Below are 21,065 nucleotides of genomic sequence, written 5' to 3'. Positions count from 1 at the left end.
TATATACCCAGTTTTTCCTATTGTTATCACCTTATATTATCATAGTACACTTGTTAAAGACATCAACATTGGTATATTACTATTAATTGAACTCCAGACTTTATTTGGATTTCACCAATTTTTTCACTAATGACCTCTTTCTATTCCAGAATCCAATCTAGGCTACCACATTACACTTAGTTGTCATGTGTCCCCGTCTCCTCTAGTCTGTGACAATTTCTCAGTCTTTCAGTGTTTTTTCATGACCCTTGACTGTCTTAAGGAATACTGGCAAGTATCCTGTAGAATGATGTGTAATCTGAGCTTGTCTGATGTTTTCCTCATGATTAGACTGATGTTATGGGTTTCAGGAAGAATACCACAGAGGTAAAGTACCCTATCAAGGATACTTGATATTCATCTAATATCATTGGTGATGCTAACCCTAATGGCTTGGTTAAGTAGTATGTTTGCTGAGTTTTTCTATTGTAGAGTTACTGTTTTTCCTTTTCCCTATTAAATTTTTTGGAAGCAAATTGTAAGGCTAGCCCACTCTCAAGGAGGGAATGGGAGATGTATGACATGTATGGAATTAAGCTCTACCTCTTGGAAACAGGGAGTATCTACATATATTGTTTGGAATTCCTCTGTGAGGAAGTTTGTCTCTTCTCTCCCACTTATGTGTATAACACATGTATCTTATTTTTTTGGAATGGAGTCTCGCTCTGTTGTCCAGGCTGGAGTGCAGTGGCGCAACCTCTGCTCACTGCAAGCTCTGCCTCCTGGGGTTCCCGCCATTCTCCTGCCTCAGCCTCCCAAGTAGCTGGGACTACAGGCACCCGCCACCATGCCCGGCTAATTTTTTTTTTTTTTTTTTGAGACGGAGTCTCGCTGTGTCTCCCAGGCTGGAGTGCAGGGGCGTGATCTCGGCTCACTGCAAGCTCCGCCTCCCGGGTTCACGCCATTCTCCCGCCTCAGCCTCCCAAGTAGCTGAGACTACAGGCGCCCGCCACCACGCCCGGCTAGTTTTTTGTATTTTTAGTAGAGACGGGGTTTCACCATGTTAGCCAGGATAGTCTCGATCTCCTGACCTCGTGATCCACCCGCCTCGGCCTCCCAAAGTGCTGGGATTACAGGCTTGAGCCACCGCGCCCGGCCCCGGCTAATTTTTTGTATATTTAGTAGAGATGGGGTTTCACCGTGTTAGCCAGGATGGTCTCGATCTCCTGACCTGGCGATCCACCTACCTTGGCCTCCCACAGTGCTGGGATTATAGGCATGAGCCACAGTACCACCAGCTAGGATTCATGTATATTTATTTTATACTTTGGATTGTGACTTAAAACTATGTTATTTATTATGTTGCTCAAATTGTTCCAGCTTTGGCCAGTGGGAGTTCTTTCTGGTTGGTTTTTATGTGCCTGTGATATGCCCTTATCCTTTTGTTCTTTGACCACTTTCTTTCTGGTACTATAGGATGTTCCAGATTCATCTTGTATTTTCCATGCCCTAGCCGTAGAATCAGCCATTTATCCAAGGAGCTCTTGTGCTTTTTATTGGAGAATCCTATATAGAAACCAAAATCTGGGCACTGGGTGTGTTCATTGCTACTGGGGTGTCATAACTTCTAGTCCTTCTTGGCAAACAGAGCCAGATAATACATGTATGCACACTGACTTTTGTATATAGACATATCTACAACTGATTCTGTATTTCTTCATCTATCATAACCAGGAACTTATATTGACATCTCTGACTTTAATTCAGTACCACAGCATTCATTTTTATAATGCCTTCCTTTCTTGCTTATCTATAATATCTTCAAAAGTGAGAAACCTTGTTCCCACTATCTAACATCCTTTTACTTCTTTGTTCAGCCCCAGTACACATGGACAGCAGTTTCAGAATTATATCCCATCAGAAACAAATTTACCATTTGGGAATGTTGCACTGATTTTTACAATTTTATTTTACTGGAGAAATTATGGATGTGTGTATATGCTGATTATGATGTGATTTGACCGTGATGCTAGCTTTTACATGTATGCAGACATTTTTTATCTGACCATAATCTATAATGTCTTTGTATGTCAGTATGAATCATTAAGATTTACGGATGTGGGCTCCAAGTTAAACATTTTCCTTTTATTCTCTTACATTTATTTTAAAAATTTGATTGGTTTTGGTTTTGTTGTTGTTGTTGTTGTTACTTTTTTTTTTTTTTTTTTTGAGACAGAGTCTGACTCTGTCATCCAGGCCAGAGTGCAGTGACACGATCTCAGCTCACTGTAACCTCCACCTCCTAGGTTCAAGTGATTCTCATGCCTCAGCATGCTGGGTAGCTGAGACTACACAGGTGCACACCAGCACGTGTGGCAAATTTTTGTATTTTTAGTAGGGATGGGGTTTCACCATATTGCCCAGGCTGGTCTGGAACTCCTGACCTTAAGTGATCCACCTACTTTGGCCTCCCAAAGTGCTGGCATTACAGGCATGAACCACTGTGCCTGGCCTCTTTTACACTTATAGTCCAAGATTAAGAAATAGGAAAGCTATGTTCTCTCTTTAGTAATTTATGATGTATTTCTGCAAAAGGAAGTTTATACTATAATAAGGAGGTTTTGTCATCTGTAAAAGGGACAAGTTGAATGAGATAACATTTACAGTACTTTCTAGCTCTAATGTTCTGTCTCTGATGCTTTTTATTTTTATTATTATTATTTTTTGAGACAGGGTCTTACTCTGTTGCTCAGGCTGAAGTGCAGTGGTACAACCTCGACCTCCCAAGCTTAGGATATCTTCCCACCTCAGCCTCCCAAGTAGCTGGGTCTACAGGCATGTGCCACCATGCCTGGCTAATTTTTGTATTTTTTGTGGAAACAGTGTTTGACCATGTTCCCTAGGCTGGTGTTGCCATAGGCTGGTCTCAAACTCCTGAGCTCAAGCGATCTGCTCACCTTGGCTTCCCAAAGTGCTGGGATTACAGATGTGAGCTGCTATGCCTGGCCTCAGGTGCTTTAAAAGAAAATCTCCTTCAGGCCAGACATTTTAAAATTGGGGTCTCCGTTTGCTTTCTAAGTCCTCATTGTGTTCTCATGGCACATGATTCTACCTCCTTGGCTACTTCTTTGGGACATTTTGTGGTCCATTCTTCCTGTTGGTGCCAAAGATCATATGTCTGTGGGTAAAGATAGTGTGGCTTGGGAAATGGGACTGATTTAACCATAGCTTTAGCTCCCTGGGTACTTGGGTTCCCACATTCCTGTTAGGTGTGAATTTTTAAAGCTATACTAAAAGCTGGGTGTTCTCAGTCTGCTTTAACTTGAATTATGACCTTGAGCCCATCACTTTTACCTCTAGACTTCACATTTTTAAAATCTAGAAAATGAAGCAGTTTCACTGGATGATCTCTTACACTTGTGGTTTTATTATAACAGATGGTAAAATATCTGGCTAGCAGCCAGTTCTTATCTCAGTAATCAAGGCATTCTGGTAAGAATTGGGAATGGTCATTGTCTGTGAAACAAGCTTATTAGGCCATCTTTACCTTTTATTTATTTTGTCATTTGATTAAAAATAATACAGTAGGCAGGGGGTGAACACATTCTGGAATGTAAGGTCTGGAAGTGGTACAGGATGACTGAGATTGTACCATGTAGAAGGTGTATTTTGCTGTTCATGATAACCCATTGCAGCAGTAACTTAGGAGGGTCAGAACTGATATTTATTGTTGGTATTTATAAATCAGTGGCTTCTCAAATGACTTTCCTTTTATAGCAACTATGTAGATCGTGTACAGAGCTGAGCAATAGCCAATGCAAAGAGAGGGGGAGGTGGCTTAAGTATGATAAGTTCTGGTGAGTCATACTAAAGACATTTTTGGCCAGTGCAGTGGCTTATACCTGTAATCCCATTACTTGGAGAGGCTGAACCAGGAGGATCGCTTGAGCCCAGGAGTTTAACAACCTGGGCAACATAGTAAGACCTCATCTCTACTAAAAATTTAATTAAAAAAAAAAAAAGACATCAAAAAGAAAGAAAGAGAGAGACAGAGACAGACAGACAGACAGACAGAAAGAAAGAAAGAAAGAAAGAAAGAAAGAAAGAAAGAAAGAGAAGGGAGGGAGGGAGGGAGGGAGGGGAAAGGAAAGAAAGGAGAGGGGGAGAGGGAAAGAAGTCTCACTATGTTGTCCAGAATGGTCTCAAACTCCTGGGCTCAAGTGATCCTCCTGCCTCAACCACCCAGAGTGCTGGAATTACAGGTACTAGCCACTGCACCCAGCCTAATGATGCTTTAGTTCTAAAGAGGGAAAAGGGGTGGTGGTAGGTCATTAGTCTTATTTATGGATAATAGCTTTCTCATAAGCATTTAGTTTCCTGAGCTAAGAGAATGAAGCATATGACCTGTGGCTGAGTAGCTGTGTGCCAAATGTATCGTGTACTTACAAAAGAATTTATTTTTAAAACAGATGGGTGGTAGACGAGAAGTAGGAGTAAAACTACAGGTTGAGTGAGTATCCCTTATCTGAAATGCTTGAGACCAGAATTGTTTCACATTTTAGATTTTTTTTGATTTTTGAATATTTGTGTTATATCAGTTCATCATCCCTAATCCAAAAATCCAAAATCTGAAATGATTCAATGAGCTTTTCTTTTCAGTGTCAGATTGGTGGTCACAAAGTTTTGGATTTTCAAATTAGGAATACTCAGCCTGTATTGTAAGACAGGGCATATCTGTTTGGGAAAAGCAAATAGTAGAATGAAGGAATGCTATCTTTTGTTGGAAAGCTAGGATAGGAGAGCATGGAATGATTCGTCCTCAGACTGCCTGCTATTGGATTGACCCACTTCATTGGATTGATTTATGAGATTGAGCTTTGAACACAGGTCCTCTGATGCACTGTTCCTAGCACTGTCCCAGATTTTCAAGGGAAGTGGCACACTACACGTGCAGTATTGTCAAGAGGTTTAACTTTTATGATACTAGTTTACATGAGGATTTATATTTTCTTTAATGATAAGTGTATCTGGAATGAATGCACATTCCTGTACAGGAGTCATGCTAGTGCTGCTGGTGGCTTTAATTTCTTCTTCTCAGAGGAGAAAGAAGTTGCTAATTCCAGGAGTGAACAGCAGATGTCACTGCATCTCCACTTACTAGGGCCTGACTCTTAGCTGTTTGGATACAGCCAGTTCTTAATACAGCTCCCAAACCTCTAAGTTTTTATGGTTGTGTGATACCCTGAGATTCTCTTTTTGTTTTTGTTTTTGTTTTTTTTGAGACAAGCTCTCACTCTGTCATCCAGGCTGGAGTGCAGGGGCACGATCTTGGCTCACTACAACCTCCGCCTCCCAGGTTCAAGCGATTCTCCCATCTCAGCCTCCCAAGTAGCCGGGACTACAGGCATGCCCCTCCACACCCAGCTAATTTTTGTATTTTTAGTAGAGACAGGGTTTCGCCATGTTGGCCAGGCTGGTCTCGAACTCCTGACCTCAACTGATCCACCCACCTCGGCCTCCCAAAGTGTTGGGATTACAGGCATGAGCCACCATGCCCAGCCAGGCTGCCTTCTTTTGATATACAGCCCAAATTAAAAATTTAGAATAAACACAGCCTAAGAGAGTTTTCCTTAGTTTCCTTCACTACTTGTTTTTAGTGTTTGTTCTAGGATTATATTATCTCTATTTCTAGGTAGCTAACTGGTGGAATGTATTTGCATTTTTCTATCAACCTTTCAACAGTTATTTAGGAGCCTAGACAATTTTTTGTATTTGTTTTGAGTAGGGTTCACACAGTTAAAAGCTTCTTGGCCTTTCTGTGTTTTGCTTTTTGAAAACCTTCCAGCAGGAATGTGTGTGTCTCTGTTCTCTGGAGTGAGGTGCTGAACATCAAAGGAAACTGCTACTTTCTTATTTTATTTGAACCCTTAGCTTTGGCACTTGAGCAAATCAAGAACTGAACTATGACCAAATGTCCTATGGTGCATCTATTTAAAAATACATGTATGGTTTAATTGTGGATAGGTGGTAGAGTTTCCCTCTATAGTCATGGACTGCATAATGATGTTTTGGTCAATGATGGTAGTCCCATAAAATTATAATGGAGCTGAAAAATTCCCATTACCTAGTGACACTGTAGCTTCCATAACATTGTAGTTTATTTTTTTAATGAATTTGGTGTAGCCTAATTGCACAGTGTTTATGAAGTCTACATTAGTGTTCAGTAATGTCCACATTCACTCGCTGACTCACCCAGATCAACTTCCAGGCTTGAAAGCTCCATTCATAGTAAATTCCCTAGACAGGTATATCATTTTTTATCTTTCATATCATATATTTTATTATTCTATGTTTAGATTTTTGTTGTTGTTGTTTGTTTACTTATTTTGAGATGGAGTCTCGCTCTGTCACCTAGGCTAGAGTGCAGTGGCACAATCTCGGCTCCACCTCCCAGGCTCAAGCAGTTCTCCTGCCTCAGCCTCCTGAGTAGCTGGGATTATAGGCACCTGCCACCACGCCCAGCTAATTTTTAAATTTTTAGTAGAGACGGAGTTTCACTATGTTGGCCAGGCTGGTCTCGAACTCCTGACCTCAAGTGATCTGCCTGCTTCCACCTCCCAAAGTGTTGAGATTACAGGCGTGAGCTGCCACACCCGTCCGTAATTTTTTTTTTTTTTTTTTTTAAGACAGAGTCTTGCTGTGTTGCCTGGGCTGGAGTGCATTGGTGCAATCACAGATCACTGCAGCCTGTACCTCCTGGGCTCAAGCAATCCTCCCACGTCTGTCCCCCAAGTAGCTGGGACTATAGGCGAGCACCACCACAGTCAGCTAATATTTAAATTTTGGTAGAGACAGGGTCTGTCTCTACCAGGTCACCCAGGCCAATCTCAAACTTCTGGTCTGAAGTGATCCTCCTGCCTAGACCTCCCAGAGTGCCCACGATTATAGGCATGAAAAATTGCACCTGGCCTTAGATATGTTTAGATACACACATACTTACTATTGTGCTACAGTTGACTACAGTATTCAATATAGTAACGGTATAGTAACATACTGTAGAGATTTGTAGCCTAGGAGCAATAGGCTATACCATCTAGCCTAGGTGTGTAGTAGGCTCTACCATCTAGGTTTGTACACTCTATGATGTTCACACAGTGATGAAATTACCTGATGATACATTTCTCAGAACATACCTTCTTCATTAAGCAATGCATGACTGTATGACAGAAAAGCAAAGCAGGTGTTAAATTGGGTATTTTAGAAATACACCAAATTCTTGGTGGTTTTTGGTCAAATTGCCAGGGTGATAGTATCTTCCATTTTGTCTAGAGAAGTGCTGGTCCTGGCGTAATTATTAATAGGTCCCTCTTTCACTCTCATTTGTCCTAGTTTGGACAACCTATGGTCATTCTAAATTGCTCCCAAAGGGAAGAGCATTGGTAAAGTTGTAATTCTCGTAATTGTAAGCATTTTAAAACTCCAGAACTATGCCAGTCCTGAATTTTCTGAGTTAAAAAATACGTGTAAAATAAAGTGAAAAACCACAAAGAGGTATTAATTCTAGGAAGAGTAACTTTTGATTTCTATCTATTGATCGTTCTCTGGAATAATGATTTCCAAAGATGACGGTGCATTGGCATCAACTGGTAAGCTTTTTATAAATAGAGTTTCATGGATCTTACCACAGACCTCTGCTGAATTTATACTAGAATTTGAATTTGACATTACCAAAAATGTAGCTATGCATGCAATGCAAATGTACCAGGCAGCTTTGTTAGCAAGCTTTTAAAACTAGCATATAGAAGAATGTTTCATTCTATGGTTTGGATAATGTTTGGGGTTTTTGGTGGTGGCTATCTTGGGCCATAAGGGTAAGCCTAGCATTGACATGAGTTATCTTTTTGTTTCAGATGTCATCTGGGTGATTCTCAGTGTGGAGGTGGGTGGACTTTTAGGAGTAACGCAGCAGCTGTCATCCTTTGAAACGGAGTTCAACACACAGCCGCATCGTAAGGTAGAAGGAAACTTCAACCCTTTTGCCTCTCCCCAAAAGAACCGACAATCAGATGAAAACAACTTAAAAGACCCTGGGGGCTCCGAGTTCGACTCGATCAGCAAAAACACTTGGGCTCCTGCTCCTGACACATGGGCTCCTGCTCCTGACCAAACTGAGCAAGACCAGAATAGACTGTCACAGAACTCTGTAAATCTGTCTCCCAGCAGTCACGCAAACAACTTATCAGTAGTGACTTACAGTAAGGTAGGTGCCCTTGGAGAAGAGAAGGGGTAGGTGGTGGGCCTTGGGACTTGTGATACCCCTTCATGGCAAACCTAGAATCCTAGACTGCCGCTCCCCAGAGGAGGTTCTTTAAGACTGCTCAGCTCTCCTGCCAACAGCAACAACGCAAAAGCTCATCCCTTCTCCCCTTTCCCCACCCCCATCTTCATGTCCTGTGGATGTTGCTTCATCCACATTTATAATTTACTCCTGTCTCTCTGCTATAGTTTGGGTGTTGAAAGAGTGAAGTTCTTTACCTTTAGTATTTTAAAAAAAGAAAGAATGTTGCTCAATTATTTATTCTAAATATTGTTGTTGGGCTTTGCTTTATTTACCCTGTTTGCATGTCTTCTTGTTGATGTCTTTTCAGTCTTTTATGGCCCATCGACTTCTTATCCACAATCCAGAGAGGCCCCAGTGATATTTTGACTTTTCAAATATGGTGAATAAGTGAGAGAATTGTTTGTAGAGTTAACTGTGATTTTAAATATTCTGATTGTTGTGAGGCAGTCTTCTAGGTGTTTGATTTCTTGATCTGTTTTCCTCTATGCCAGTTGATTAGTGTCTTCCATAGTTTGCTAAGGTGATGATGGTTCCTGGTTGTTGATTTTGGTTGGTTGAATAAAGCCCTGATGCTGGGAGTTCATTGTTGTAGGTGGTTCATGTGGTGGAGTCCTGTGAGCATTCCTGTGTATTCTTCTCTGAATAATAATGCTGCATATTAAGCCTAGCATCCTACCCATATTACCTCATAAACTGTTATGTCTGTCCTGGCTTCAATTCATGTTGGCATTCACCTTAAATTTTAAAAATAAAGTTTATGTTTATTTGAGGGGCAAGTGACTATGTTGTAAGAATGATATTTTTCTGACCGGTAGTTTTATTTTATTTTTATTTTTATTTTTTATTTTTTCCAAGATGGGGTCTTGCTCTGTCACCGAGGCTGGAGTGCAGTGACGTAATCTTGGCTCACTGCAACTTCCGCCTCCCGGGTTCAAGAGATTCTCCTACCTCAGCCTCCCAAGTAGCTGGGATTACAGGCACCCACCACCATGGCTGGCTAAGTTTTGTATTTTTAGTAGAGACAGGGTTTCACTATGTTGGTTAGGCTGGTCTCGAGCTCCTGACCTCAAGTGATCCTCCCGCCTCGGCCTTCCAAAGTGCTGGGACTGCAGGCATGAGCCACAGCGCCTGGCCCTTTTTTTTTTTTTTTTTTTTTTTTTTTTTTTTTTTGAGACGGAGTTTTGCTCTCATTGCCCAGGCTGGAGTGCAATGGCGTGATCTCAGCTCACTGCAACCTCTGCCTCCCGGGTTCAAGCGATTCTCCTGCCTCGGCCTCCCAAGTAGCTGGGATTACAGACATGTGCCACCACGCCTGGCTAATTTTGTATTGTTAGTAGAGACGGGGTTTCACCACGTTGGTCATGCTGGTCTCTAACTCTTGACCTCAGGTGATCCACCCACCTTGGCCTCCCAAAATGCTGGGATTACAGGTGTGAGCCACCATGCCCGGCCTGACCAGTAGTTTAAATGTGGTCTAGATCAAGAGACAAATTAAGAAAACTAGGTGATGTGAGTCCTCTTTCACATGCTCTAATAGGAAAGACTTCTTTCAGTAGTAATAACATAATGAAGGATTGATTTATCGGTTGATTGGGTGGTCATTACAAAGGATTTTGTGGATTAGTGTTAATTGTATAGGATATAAGAGAAGTAAATTGGCAAGAGAGTAAATTGCCTGTATTTGAGGAAAGACGTTTCACATCTTAACGCTCTAATAAATAAAATGTTTTCTTCTAAGCTCCTATTTCTCTAGTATTTTTTCTTGAATTTAACCCTCCAGAGTCTGTGACTGTTCTGAGTGGTAAATGGGCCAGCCCTGGGCTAAGCATGCTTTGTTAGAATGAGAACTTGAGTCTGTTGGGTTTAATGGGAAGACTAACGTTGATTGAGGCAAAACAAACCAATTGCTCCTGTGCTTTCTCTAATGGAAGCTGCCTCACCCAACTACAAGCTTTCTGGCTTGGCCATCACTGCAGTTTTAGGAGAGAGCTGTGCTGTTCCTGGCCAGGGCACTGCACTTGTCTTCCTGAATTGAGAGACCATTAATTGTTTTCCTCTTTAGGGACTGATGCTTTTTAACCACCTCTGTGATGGTTGCACACAGTCATCACAGAAGGTTGGGAATGTTGGGCTGGTGTTTTCTGCCAGCGTTAATTGAGGTCCTACCAGGGGTTGCTTCTTTTGGAAGGACTGGACTAAGGTGAGGTTATTGACTTATTTCTTGAAGTTGATGAACTCCTGGTATTAATATGTTATCTAGTTTTTTTCCTGGACTTTGTAGGACCATTTAGAAGTAGCATTTGCAAGAACTGTAGAGAAGAACTTCCCATTAGAGATAATATCCAAAAAGACTATTGACTGTAATGCATTGAAAATGTGAAACCTAGATGCCAAAGAGAAATTGGAGTCTCCTTTTTTTCTTAATCTAAGCAGAATCCTAGAAAGCATTTATATGAAGCATCGAGCAGGTTCTCTGAAGGCATTTCTGGCTAAAGTTGAGTCAGCTCCACTCTAGCTCTTAGGGCTCCTTAGGAATAGAATAGGGTGTAGGAGGTAGTAATCAGTAAATATTCATACATCTGGGCACTGTTCAGAGCAGTGTACATCGTACATTAGGAGACTTGAGGAATAAAAGGATCCCTACCCACTAGGAGCCCGCAGTACAGTAGGGGATATGAAACGTGCACAAAGCAATTAGAGAGCAATTCAGTCAAAATGAAGTATGAGTTTGGTCAGTAGAGAACAACATAGTCCAAATGTATAATCTGTGTTTTGGGTTTTTGTGTGTGTGTGGTTTTTTTGAGATAGAGTCTCACTCTGCCACCCAGACTGGAGTGCAGTGGCACAATCAGAGCTCACTGCAGCCTTGACTTCCTGGGCTCAAGCGATCCTCCCATCTCAGCCTCCCGGGTAGCTGGGACTACAGGCTTATGGCACTACAGTCGGCTAATTTTTAATTTTTTTTGTAGAGATGGGATCTCCCTATGTTGCCCAGGCTGGTCTTGAACTCTTGGGCTCAAGCGATCCTCTTACCTTGACCTCCCAAAGTGCTGAGATCATAGATGCAAGCCACTGCTCCCAGCCTATGTTGTATGTAATGGCTAAAAGGGTGCAATAAGAGTTAGAGAAGCAGAGATGAAGTGGAGATGGAGTTGAAGGAAAAGGCTTTTCAGAGGATGGGTGAGATTTGGAAAGATGGACAGACAGCAAGGACATGGAGAACAGTTGAAGTGCCGAGGGCAGAGTGAGTAAAGAGATGAAGTGGAGATGGAGTTGAAGGAAAGGGCTTTTCAGAGGATGGGTGAGACTTGGAAAGATGGACAGACAGCAAGGACACGGAGAACAGTTGAGGTGCCAAGGGCAGAGTGAGTAAGGGGCCTGCAGTCGCGAGGTATGGGTGATGGACAATGGGAGATAGGTTCAGTTGGTTGCAGTGTGTTTTTTTGATGAGTAGGGATTAAATAATTATACAAATGACGTTGAAAAGAATTGGTTAAATGGAGGACATCTGTCATAAATATGAGTGGACATCTATCATAAATCTTTGCTAAATGTGAGCCTTAAATGCAGAGATAATCCTAAACATTTATATTTGGCTTGAGAATATGTAATTTATTTATTTATAAAGGCAGGCATGCTTGAGGTTCTGAAGTATATACCTGAGGAAGTGATGAGATCAGGTATATATCAGAGTTATTTTTTAACTATTTGTATGGGCTAGGCATGCTGCTAAGTACTTTACATGTATCGTCTCATTTTTAGATGAGGAAACAAAGATGTAAAGATGATACATTACATGTATCTCATTTTTGGATGAGGAAACTAAAGCTTAGCTGGCTAAGTAACTTGCCTAGTATCACACAGCCAGTGAGAGGTGGAGCTGGCATTCAAGTCCCGGTGCCACATTACTAACAGGTGTTTGATGGTAGGTGAACCTGAGCTTTCCCTCGATCCTCCTGTTGGGCTGGAGGTTGTGTTGGGGGAAAGCTTGCATTGAGTTGATGACTGGTAGTATCAAGGTGTGAATGAGGAGTTGTTTAAATAAGATACACAACCCTTATATAATCTGATCATTGACTATGGCATCTTTTGAAGAGCTCCAGTGTTTGCTGGGTCTTTAAAGTAGTGACTTCTTTTTCTGGTTGATAAAAAAGATAAAAGTATTTTTACACTCAAGGTACCCAAGCCATGTGGTGTTTATAGTAAATTAGCACCCTTTTATTTGTGAATGAGTGGAGAGGAGACCTTTGGGGCTCTGGAATTGGGAAGTGTTTTCCGTTCAGTCCAGGTGCCATTTTGTTGTTGTTTGTTTGTTTGTCTTTTGAGACGGGAGTTACGCTCTGTTGCCCAGGCTGGAGTGCAGTGGCACAATCTCAGCTCACTGCAACCTTCGCCTCCTGAGTTCAAGCGATTCTCCTGCTTCAGTCTCTTGAGTAGCTGGGATTACAGGCACGCACTACCACGCCCAGCTAATTTTTTGTATTTTTAGTAGAGAGAGAGTTTCACCATGTTGGCCAGGCTGGTTTCGAACTCCTGACCTCAAATGATCTGCCCACCTCGGCCTCCCAAAGTGCTAGGATTACAGGCATGAGCCACCGCGCCTGGCTCAGGTGCCATCTTTATCGGCTAGGTAGGAGGGGTGCCTGAGGTGCTAGTGTCAGGGATCGCTGAGTTGGCAGTAGATCTGATTAACTCCAGAGAAGTCCCTGCTTGCCATCAAGTCTGGGAAAGAACGTGATGCTCTGGAAGCCTATGACCACAGTTTTAGCAGGCAGGTAGTTTCCTACTGCCTCCATAGTTACAATTTAACTTGCTAAGGTTGGTAGGATGAAGGTAAAAGATTGCTTTAGGCACCTGCACTATGAGGGCTGGGTGGATATGTCAACAGAATGGCACATCTGTCAGTGCCAGGAACTGGACACCCTGGAGTCCTTCCCAGCTGTTCTTGAGTCATCGTAAGCTCCCTGAACTCAGTGCTCCATCCCTGGGGGGGAAGGCCTGCCCTAGCTGCATCCCACAACCCAAAGGGGTTTCTCCCTGTGGGGAGCTGTCAGAAGGAGTCAGAAAAGTAAGTATATGCTGACTCACCTCAAAGATTCATAAATCTGGCTCCCTGCTTTTGTTAGAATTTGGCTGGCCTTATTGTCAGCTCAGTTGTGACTGAACTATCTGTCCCAGGTGAACAGTGAGATCAAATACTGGTGAAGGCTAGAAAGTGTTTTAATTATCCCTTGTTATGTGATTAGCTGAAGAGCTTCTGACGATCAAGTCAGAGTAGGATGGGTGCTCACTCTGTTGACTCAAGGCTAACCTTGCTGTGAATTCTAGCACTGTGACTCATCTCTGGGGGGCCAGAGTAGCTTCTGTTTGGACAGTGTGAAACTGATGAAGAACAATTCACAGAGGTGTGGAAAGAGAAAAAAAAGCCCTGTTAAAGTTACATACACCTTTTTTAAGATTTTAAGTAATTTTTAAGATTTCACTGTTTTCTAAGAAGGCCTTTACAGGGCAGTAAGACCCCAAATGACCTGATTCAGGACAGCTGGGAATAAGAGTATGGCTGGCAGAATCGAGGGGCTGTTCTTTAGGACAGCTACATGCTTTGCTTTCTTTCACTACAGGAGTAATGATTTACACTGGGAGCTGAAGAGGACCCCAAATTCACTTATTTTGTTTCTTGAAATATGGCTCTTATATTGTGTTTGTCCTTTCTTCCAAAAAAAAAAAAAAAAGTGTTTGAGGCTGGCATATGTCATATATTCCCCCTTTAAACTGGATTACAGTCTGAGCCACTGTTATTACTTCCATCAAATGCTGGTTCAGAAGGAGAAACTTATTATTATCTTTGTGGGGAGGTTCATCCCGCTCCTCCAGAGCCAGCCCTGCCAAGTGCCATCTGCTCGCGCGCTCGTGCTTGCCGGCTTGCTTTTGTGCTTATTCTCTTCCCCCACCCCCACCCCTTTCCTCTCTTAACAGTCATCCTGTAAAGCATTTTGTATCTGGAGCTAGCAGGACTCAGTCTGCTTCTGTTACATCAGAAATCAGCTCTTTTTCTCACCTGCTGCTATCTGTGTTGACTAAGGCATAGAAGAGTTTTTTTCTCTCCATCCAGGTGAGGGTTTAGAAACAGTAGTGGGGGCTGCTGGAGGAGGTTTGGAAAAGGCAGATCTTTTGTTCTATGGGCCTGGCAATGTAATGGCTTGTGGATCTATTATCTACTTTGAAATGGCCAAAAAGTTTAACGTAATAATAAGGGAAGGGTTTGGGGTGATTTCGTGGAATTGGAACCAACATTTGCCCGGGTAGTTTGATCAGAAGGCAGGTAGTTGGTGTCCTCAACTGGGCTAGTGCTTATGTGAGGCATTAAGAGGGCACCAGTGTAACCTTCCCACTGCCATGAAACCCTAGAATTGTCTTCATTCTCACATGCAGATCCTCTCCATGAAAGGTTCAAAGATGGTTCAAAGAGAAGCTAGATGGAAAATTGGTGTCACTTGGCCCTCTGGCAAGGAACAGGTAGTAAGAACACACTATTCTCATGCCAATGAAAGTACATTAATCAGAGCTGTAAAACTATCATTGATTGAGCACTTACGCACCAGGCGCTGTGCTGAGGACTTTTTTAAATTTAATTTTCATTATTAAAATTTATCAGTGTACGTAGTTTAAGGAACCAAGTAGTTCTACAAAGCTTATGGCAAAAAACACCAGTCACCTCCCTGCTTCCCAGCCTCCAGTTTTTATTCCCCAGAGACAATAGACTCAGTGCTTGGCATGCATTACTTCATGTAGTCTACAAACAGTACCATGATAAAAGTGGTGTTATTATCACTCCTTTACAGTTACGGAGACTGGTTCAGTAATTTGCCCAATGTCGTGTACCGGGGTGATAAGACCAGGATACCAACAAAAGCAGTTATTTTGACTCCTAAGCGTGCTCTATTCTCTTAACATTGCACTGTGTTGCTTCCCAATTGCAGCGTTCGAGTGCACATTTTTATTAGCTGGGCCGACAGTTGTGGGCTTTCTGTAATGTACAGCTACATTTTAAATGAGGATCAAGGCAATCGTTGACCAAATATTATGTGACTTTTCTACTATTAAACCTCTTCTCCCCACAAACTATTGCTTTCTCTCTAGCCTCCAAGAAGGGAAAAGATTACCTAGAAACCTTCATAGTCACTTGGGTTTAGGTTTTTGTTGGCATTGAAATTTTCATTAACTCACTCTTGTTACAGCAGATCTGCATTTTTGATGTCATACACACAAAAACCAAACCTGTCTATATTCCTTGATAGTGGCCACAAGATACAGTCTGTGGAGTCTTATTTTTCTGGGACAAATTAAAAATCTCTCTTTGAATGTACTGAGTATTTTAGAATTAGAACATACGTAAGGGCTGTCCTACAGTTCCTTTAAAGTCGAGTTTTGTTTCTGTAAAGCCTATATGGAGAAAGAATATTTTAGGCAGAGGACAACCAGTGCAAGCCCTGAAGTGGAAGTTTGCCTGGTGTGTTCAAGGGATAGCAGGGAGGCCAGTGCCTGGAGCAGAACCACAAGAGGGAGAGGAGAAGGAGATGAAGTCAGGGGACAGAGACCAGATCGTGGAGCGTTTTGTGGGTCCTTATAAAGTTTTGGGCTTTTGGTCTGAGGGTAAAGGGGAGCCTTAAAAGGTTTTCAATAGAGGGATAATATGTGTGACTTAATGCTATAAAAGGAGCACTCTGGCTCTTGTATAGTAAATACAGGGCAAGGGTAGGAACAGGAGGCCAACAGGGAAGTTAGTGCGGTCATCCAGGCAAAGAGTAAGAGTGGTTCAGATCAGGCTGGTGGCAGTAGAGGTAAGAGAAGTGGTCCATGTCTGGATCTATATTGTGTAGTTAGAGCTAACAGGATTTGCTAATAGGTTGGAAGGGGATATAAGAGAAAATAAAGGATAACACCAGGGTTTTTGGCCTGAGCAATTAGAGGGATGGAGGTACCATCAATGGAGAGGGGAAAGGATGCGGTAGAAGTAGGGAAGAGATCAGGGTACCATTTTGGATACGTTGGATGTTTATATAAACATCTAAATGGAGGTGTCAAGTGGGCTGTTGCATTTCCAAGTTGAATATAGAGTGTAGGAGAGAAGTCTAGGTGGAGATATAAATTTGAGAGTTATGTCACATGGATGGTATCTAATGCTATAAGACTGAATGTGATTCCCTAAATGATGAGAGGTTAGGGTTTCTTAGCTGACTAAGACTGTTGACATTTTGGGCCAGTTAAGTCTCTTTTTTTTTTTTTTTTTTTTTTTAACGAGGCAAGGGTATATGTGTCTTATGTGTTGTACAGTGGTTAGCAGCATTCCTGGCCTTTCACCCGCTAGATGCCAATAGTACCGCCCTCCCTCCCCACAGTGTAACAACCAGAAATGTTTCTTGACATTGCCAGATGTCCCCTGGGGGGCAAAATTCCCCCACTGGTGCTCTGGCATAGAGGTCCAAGGACTGAGCTTAACACTATCTATCTAACATGTAAACCATTTCATACTATCCATAGTACCTTTACTGCTTTCATTCTTATTCATTCACAACACACTTGTGACTTTCATAGTTATAATCCTCATTTGAAAAAATAATAGGGAAGTATTATAAGTAACTTGCTCACATTCACACAGCAAATTGAAGGTGGGCTGCAGGCTGGAACCCGGGGATCCAGTTTGAGTCTAATGTTCTAAACCACACTACAATGAGGTTTGTTGGCAAGTGAAGTTTGTTGGCTATTCTCTGGAGGTAGTTTATACACTTAGTGTCAGGTCGTAGAGACCTCTTCGTTCATTGTAGGAACTGCAAAAGAATGTGAGGCCCGTAGGAAGCAACACAGAGCAACCAAGGGACCTGTCCCAGTTGGCTGGCAGATTAGCACACTCTGTACCAGAAGGGACTTGCCAGAAGACTCTGGGCTTAATATTTTGATGATTCTCTTTTGAAAACCCAGAAGAGCCAGTAAAGCCCTCCCAGCTTTGCTGGTGTTTACATTGGCATGAATGTTGTGTGCATTTTTTAAATAAATTAAGCAAACACTATGGGCCTTAGAAAATGTCTTTTGTTGTTTGTAACATTACTATCTGACTGAGAATAAAAAGTATCTCCAGGAACTTTCCTTTTTGTACCTCAGTAGCTTCCAAGCTGTCCAGCTCTATTGTATTTGCTTTGGGCTCTGAGCATTGTTTTAGATTGTTCTAATGCTATGCACTCTTGTAGCTAAAGCAGAGCTAATGTTCCCAAGATTGCCAGCATATTTTATTTTGGCTATAAGGGCTCATTCTCTTCCCCATACTCTGAATTCAGCATTTTAATTTCTGATGAAAGTTCTCAAAGTAGGACTAGTGAAATTACTGGTTCAAACAGATAAAGTATAATTCAAAAGTGTAAGAATGGCTCCTGGTATAGATGCTCAGGTTTCAAATGACTTGTTCTCAGCTAAGTCTGCTTTAATTGTATTCCAGCAGGACCAGAACAAAAAGTAAGGTTAAGAACTGTTGTATCTCAGGAAAAATGGGAGCTTCCTTAGAGCTGTGGGTGTTCCCCTGCAAAGGTTTGAGGGTCTTGAACTTTTTGCTGTGATTTCACTGCCTAAGGGCCAGTTAAACCCGTTTGCTTTACACAGTCAATAATATTGACTGATATTTTTTCAGTCAGTAAGTGAGGTCTCCTGGGTGCTCAGCCACTAATCCCTATCTTCAAAGAATTTACTATCTGATAACATAGATGTGACTAATCTATAGGAAAGAAGAAGAGCCAGTGAAGATCAAGTATGTTGAGTTCTAGTTGACTTTTAAGTGATCATAGGAATTTGGGGACGGCCAAAGCAATAAGGCTTGGAGTAATCAGGAAAGCAATCCCTTGATGGGGGATGGATTCAAACTGAATTGGAGGGAAGAAGAACCACATGCGGGAAGGCTCAGAGGCAACCACAGGCAGGGTGTGTTCACAGGACACTGGCTAGCTTGGCCGTGGTGAGTGAGGTGTGCTTAAAGAGGGTGGGGTGCATTTTGGAGGAAGACCTTTAAAAGCCAAGCAAAGGAGAGTTAACATTTAATATGAAAGGAGAGAGTGCCAGTGCCAGCAATGCTTTTGAGTAGGGGAGTGGCAAGACAAAACCAAATATAGCTGAAAGGAACCAAGAAGGAGAGAGAGAGCTTATTCTCTTCCCTTAATCCACCAGCCATTATGGGAGCTGATGCCTGTCAATTAATTGTAAGACACACAGTGGAGATGATGGCTTGTAAGGAAAGGGTAGTTGACAGAAAGTTACAGGAACTTGAATGAAAATTCTGAGAGAAAGTTGGACCAGCAGCCTCACCCTGTGTCCTAGCAGGGTGGCTACATGACTGGGAACTTGAATAAGCTTCTCTCATGTGGGTGTCCTCCCCAGTGAGACTCTTACTGATTCTTTCTTCCTTTTTAGGAATTTCCTCTACCCTAGGAGATGACCGTGAAAGAGTTCTGTATAACAGCATCCCACTTGGATTCTAGCACACTTGCTATTACATCAGATCTTTGGAGCTAGAATTCTGAATCACAAATAGCTTTTTTCTGAAATCTTTACTAAAAGGGGAAGTCACATTCAGCTAGGATCCTCTACCTCCATGTAGAAACTTTGAATAATGTGTTTTCATTCACAATTATGTTTGAGTTTTATTCTTCATGGTTTTTTAAAAAATTGTAAGGGGAGTAGGGGTGGGTGAAGGCTGTGGAAGTTGCCTTTTGCCGTGGGGGACTTTGGATGGATAGGAGGATGGATGACAGGGAGGATGTATGGAAGGATGAGGGATGGAAGGATGGATGATAGAGGAAGGATGGAGGGATAGATGATGAAGGGTTGGATGAATGGGTGAAGGGAGGATAAATGGGTAGATGAGAAGTTCCCCAACAGGACTGTAGAGATAAGTTAAGAGCAACAGAAAAACTATTACAGAGGCAAATAAAAAAAGTTGTATTTAAAGAGCTTTAAAAATACATTCAGCACACTAATAACTGAGTTAAATGTTTCAGCACAATCAGAAGGCCTGGTTGAACTGAGCTTGCCCTGTCATCAGCCCTTGAGCATAAAAGTAGGGTTTTTTCCTATTCTTTGACTGGTTCTCGCACTCATTCTCAGCCAGTGCATCAAATACATCTTTGAATTTTGGGAGACTGTCACATGAAAGTGACTTGAACAGGCCAAGTGTGGTGGCTCACACCTGTAATCCCAGCACTTTTGGAAGGCTGAGGTGAGTGGATCACCTGAGGTCCGGAGTTCTAAACCAGCCTGGCCAACGTGGTAAAATCCCATCTCTATTAAATAAACTACAAAAACTAGCTGGGCATGGTGGTACCTGTAGTCCTGGCTACTTGGGAGGCTGAGGCAGGAGAATTGCTTGAACCCAGGAGGTGGAGGTTGCAGTGAGTCAAGATCACGCCTGTGCACTCCAGCCTGGGCAGGAGAATCACTTACTTGAACCCAGGAGGTGGAGGTTGCAGTGAGTCGATATCGTGCCTGTGCACTCCAGCCTGGGCAACAGAGCGAGACCAATGTTAAATCATCTACAGAAGTCCTTCTCTCATGCTGATGTGGCCCTGCTCTGCCAACCAGCAAGCCTCCCGGAGGTAGTCAGAAGGCACTAAGGAAAGGGCCCTGGTTTGTACATTCCTGAGAGAGTGCTCATTGCCCTGCTCATTACTCCAGTACAGACTTAATTTTATTTCTAGTTAATGAGAGACTAATGGGTTTGATCAGGGCCTAGTCAGTTTCTGGCCCTTGCCAGCCAAGCCAGGCCTGTGAGCAGGGCCTCACCACACAATGTTTGCAGTACACAGTCAGGACAGGACTTAGTACTAAACCCTGTATTCTTCTGTGTTTGCATTCAGTGTACATAACTGATACAAAAGGAGCACTAGGCGGGAGAAGCACTGACCAGGACTGACCCAGGAAATGAGGAGGAGGAGGGTCCTCATGGTGTTATCTGATAATGCCATCAGTATACACCGAGAGAGCATATTATTTCTCAGCCATACAGCAGATGTGCTTGTCTTTTTATTAACCTGTGTGAACCTTCTTATTTATTTAAATCAAATCACAAATAAAAGCAAAATAAAGACAGGTATGTGAAAGTCCTGTGTTGTGGTGATTTATCTAAACAACAAGCTTTCATATAGAGAAAGAGTAACGCAAAAATCTCTCAACAAGACATCCTTTTTTTCATTAGGAATTTCAGCCTTCTTTTTTTTCCTAGAATGTTGAAAAACGGGCTGACTCACCAGTCAGTGTATTTTATAATTCATTCATTCATTTTACTTGAGTCTACTGTGTGCAAGGCAGAAATAAGTATCAGGAACAGCTTCTGTCCTCATAGAAGGGCAGCCTACTCTTCTGATAGCACTGCCCTGCCTACTGATGAAAATAGGTGAATGCAGGTTAAAACAAAAATCTAACTGAAATAGAACGATTGCCTGTTTTTTAGTACTTTGGCATACAGTTAATGTTTTCTATCAGTGATACTTTTTTAGTACTCCTTTTTGGAAAGGTTATTTTGACTTCTGTATAATTTTAGGAAGAACTCTAAGATATTGCAGGTTTACTCTCACATAAGATAAGTGATAACCAAGTCACTGGCTAGGAATGATTCTTGCTATTCGACAGACACAACTATAAATGATTGTGTAAAACAAATCAGGAGAGACAGTTATTTTTAGGTTTGCTTTGAGGACAGGATTATAAG

The 21,065-nt window shown here is 42.1% G+C and overlaps 2 protein-coding genes across 4 annotated transcripts in view; both read left to right on the top strand.

The window, feature by feature from the left end:
* RPS10 (ribosomal protein S10) overlaps window positions 1–21,065 on the top strand; it is a 624,010-nt gene that overhangs the window by 427,046 nt on the left and 175,899 nt on the right. The gene's annotated exons all lie outside the window — the stretch shown is intronic.
* Window positions 1–21,065, top strand: part of ILRUN (inflammation and lipid regulator with UBA-like and NBR1-like domains) — a 114,515-nt gene that overhangs the window by 84,976 nt on the left and 8,474 nt on the right. For both annotated transcript variants that reach the window (XM_050787812.1, XM_050787811.1), the window contains one exon: window positions 7,890–8,239. In XM_050787812.1, coding sequence (XP_050643769.1) covers window positions 7,890–8,239 — 350 coding nt within the window. The remainder of the gene's footprint in view (window positions 1–7,889; window positions 8,240–21,065) is intronic.

This window comes from Macaca thibetana, chromosome 4, assembly GCF_024542745.1.
Source record: "Macaca thibetana thibetana isolate TM-01 chromosome 4, ASM2454274v1, whole genome shotgun sequence".
Classification (NCBI taxonomy): Eukaryota; Metazoa; Chordata; class Mammalia; order Primates; family Cercopithecidae; genus Macaca; species Macaca thibetana.
This window is presented reverse-complemented; position numbering and strand designations above follow the sequence as displayed.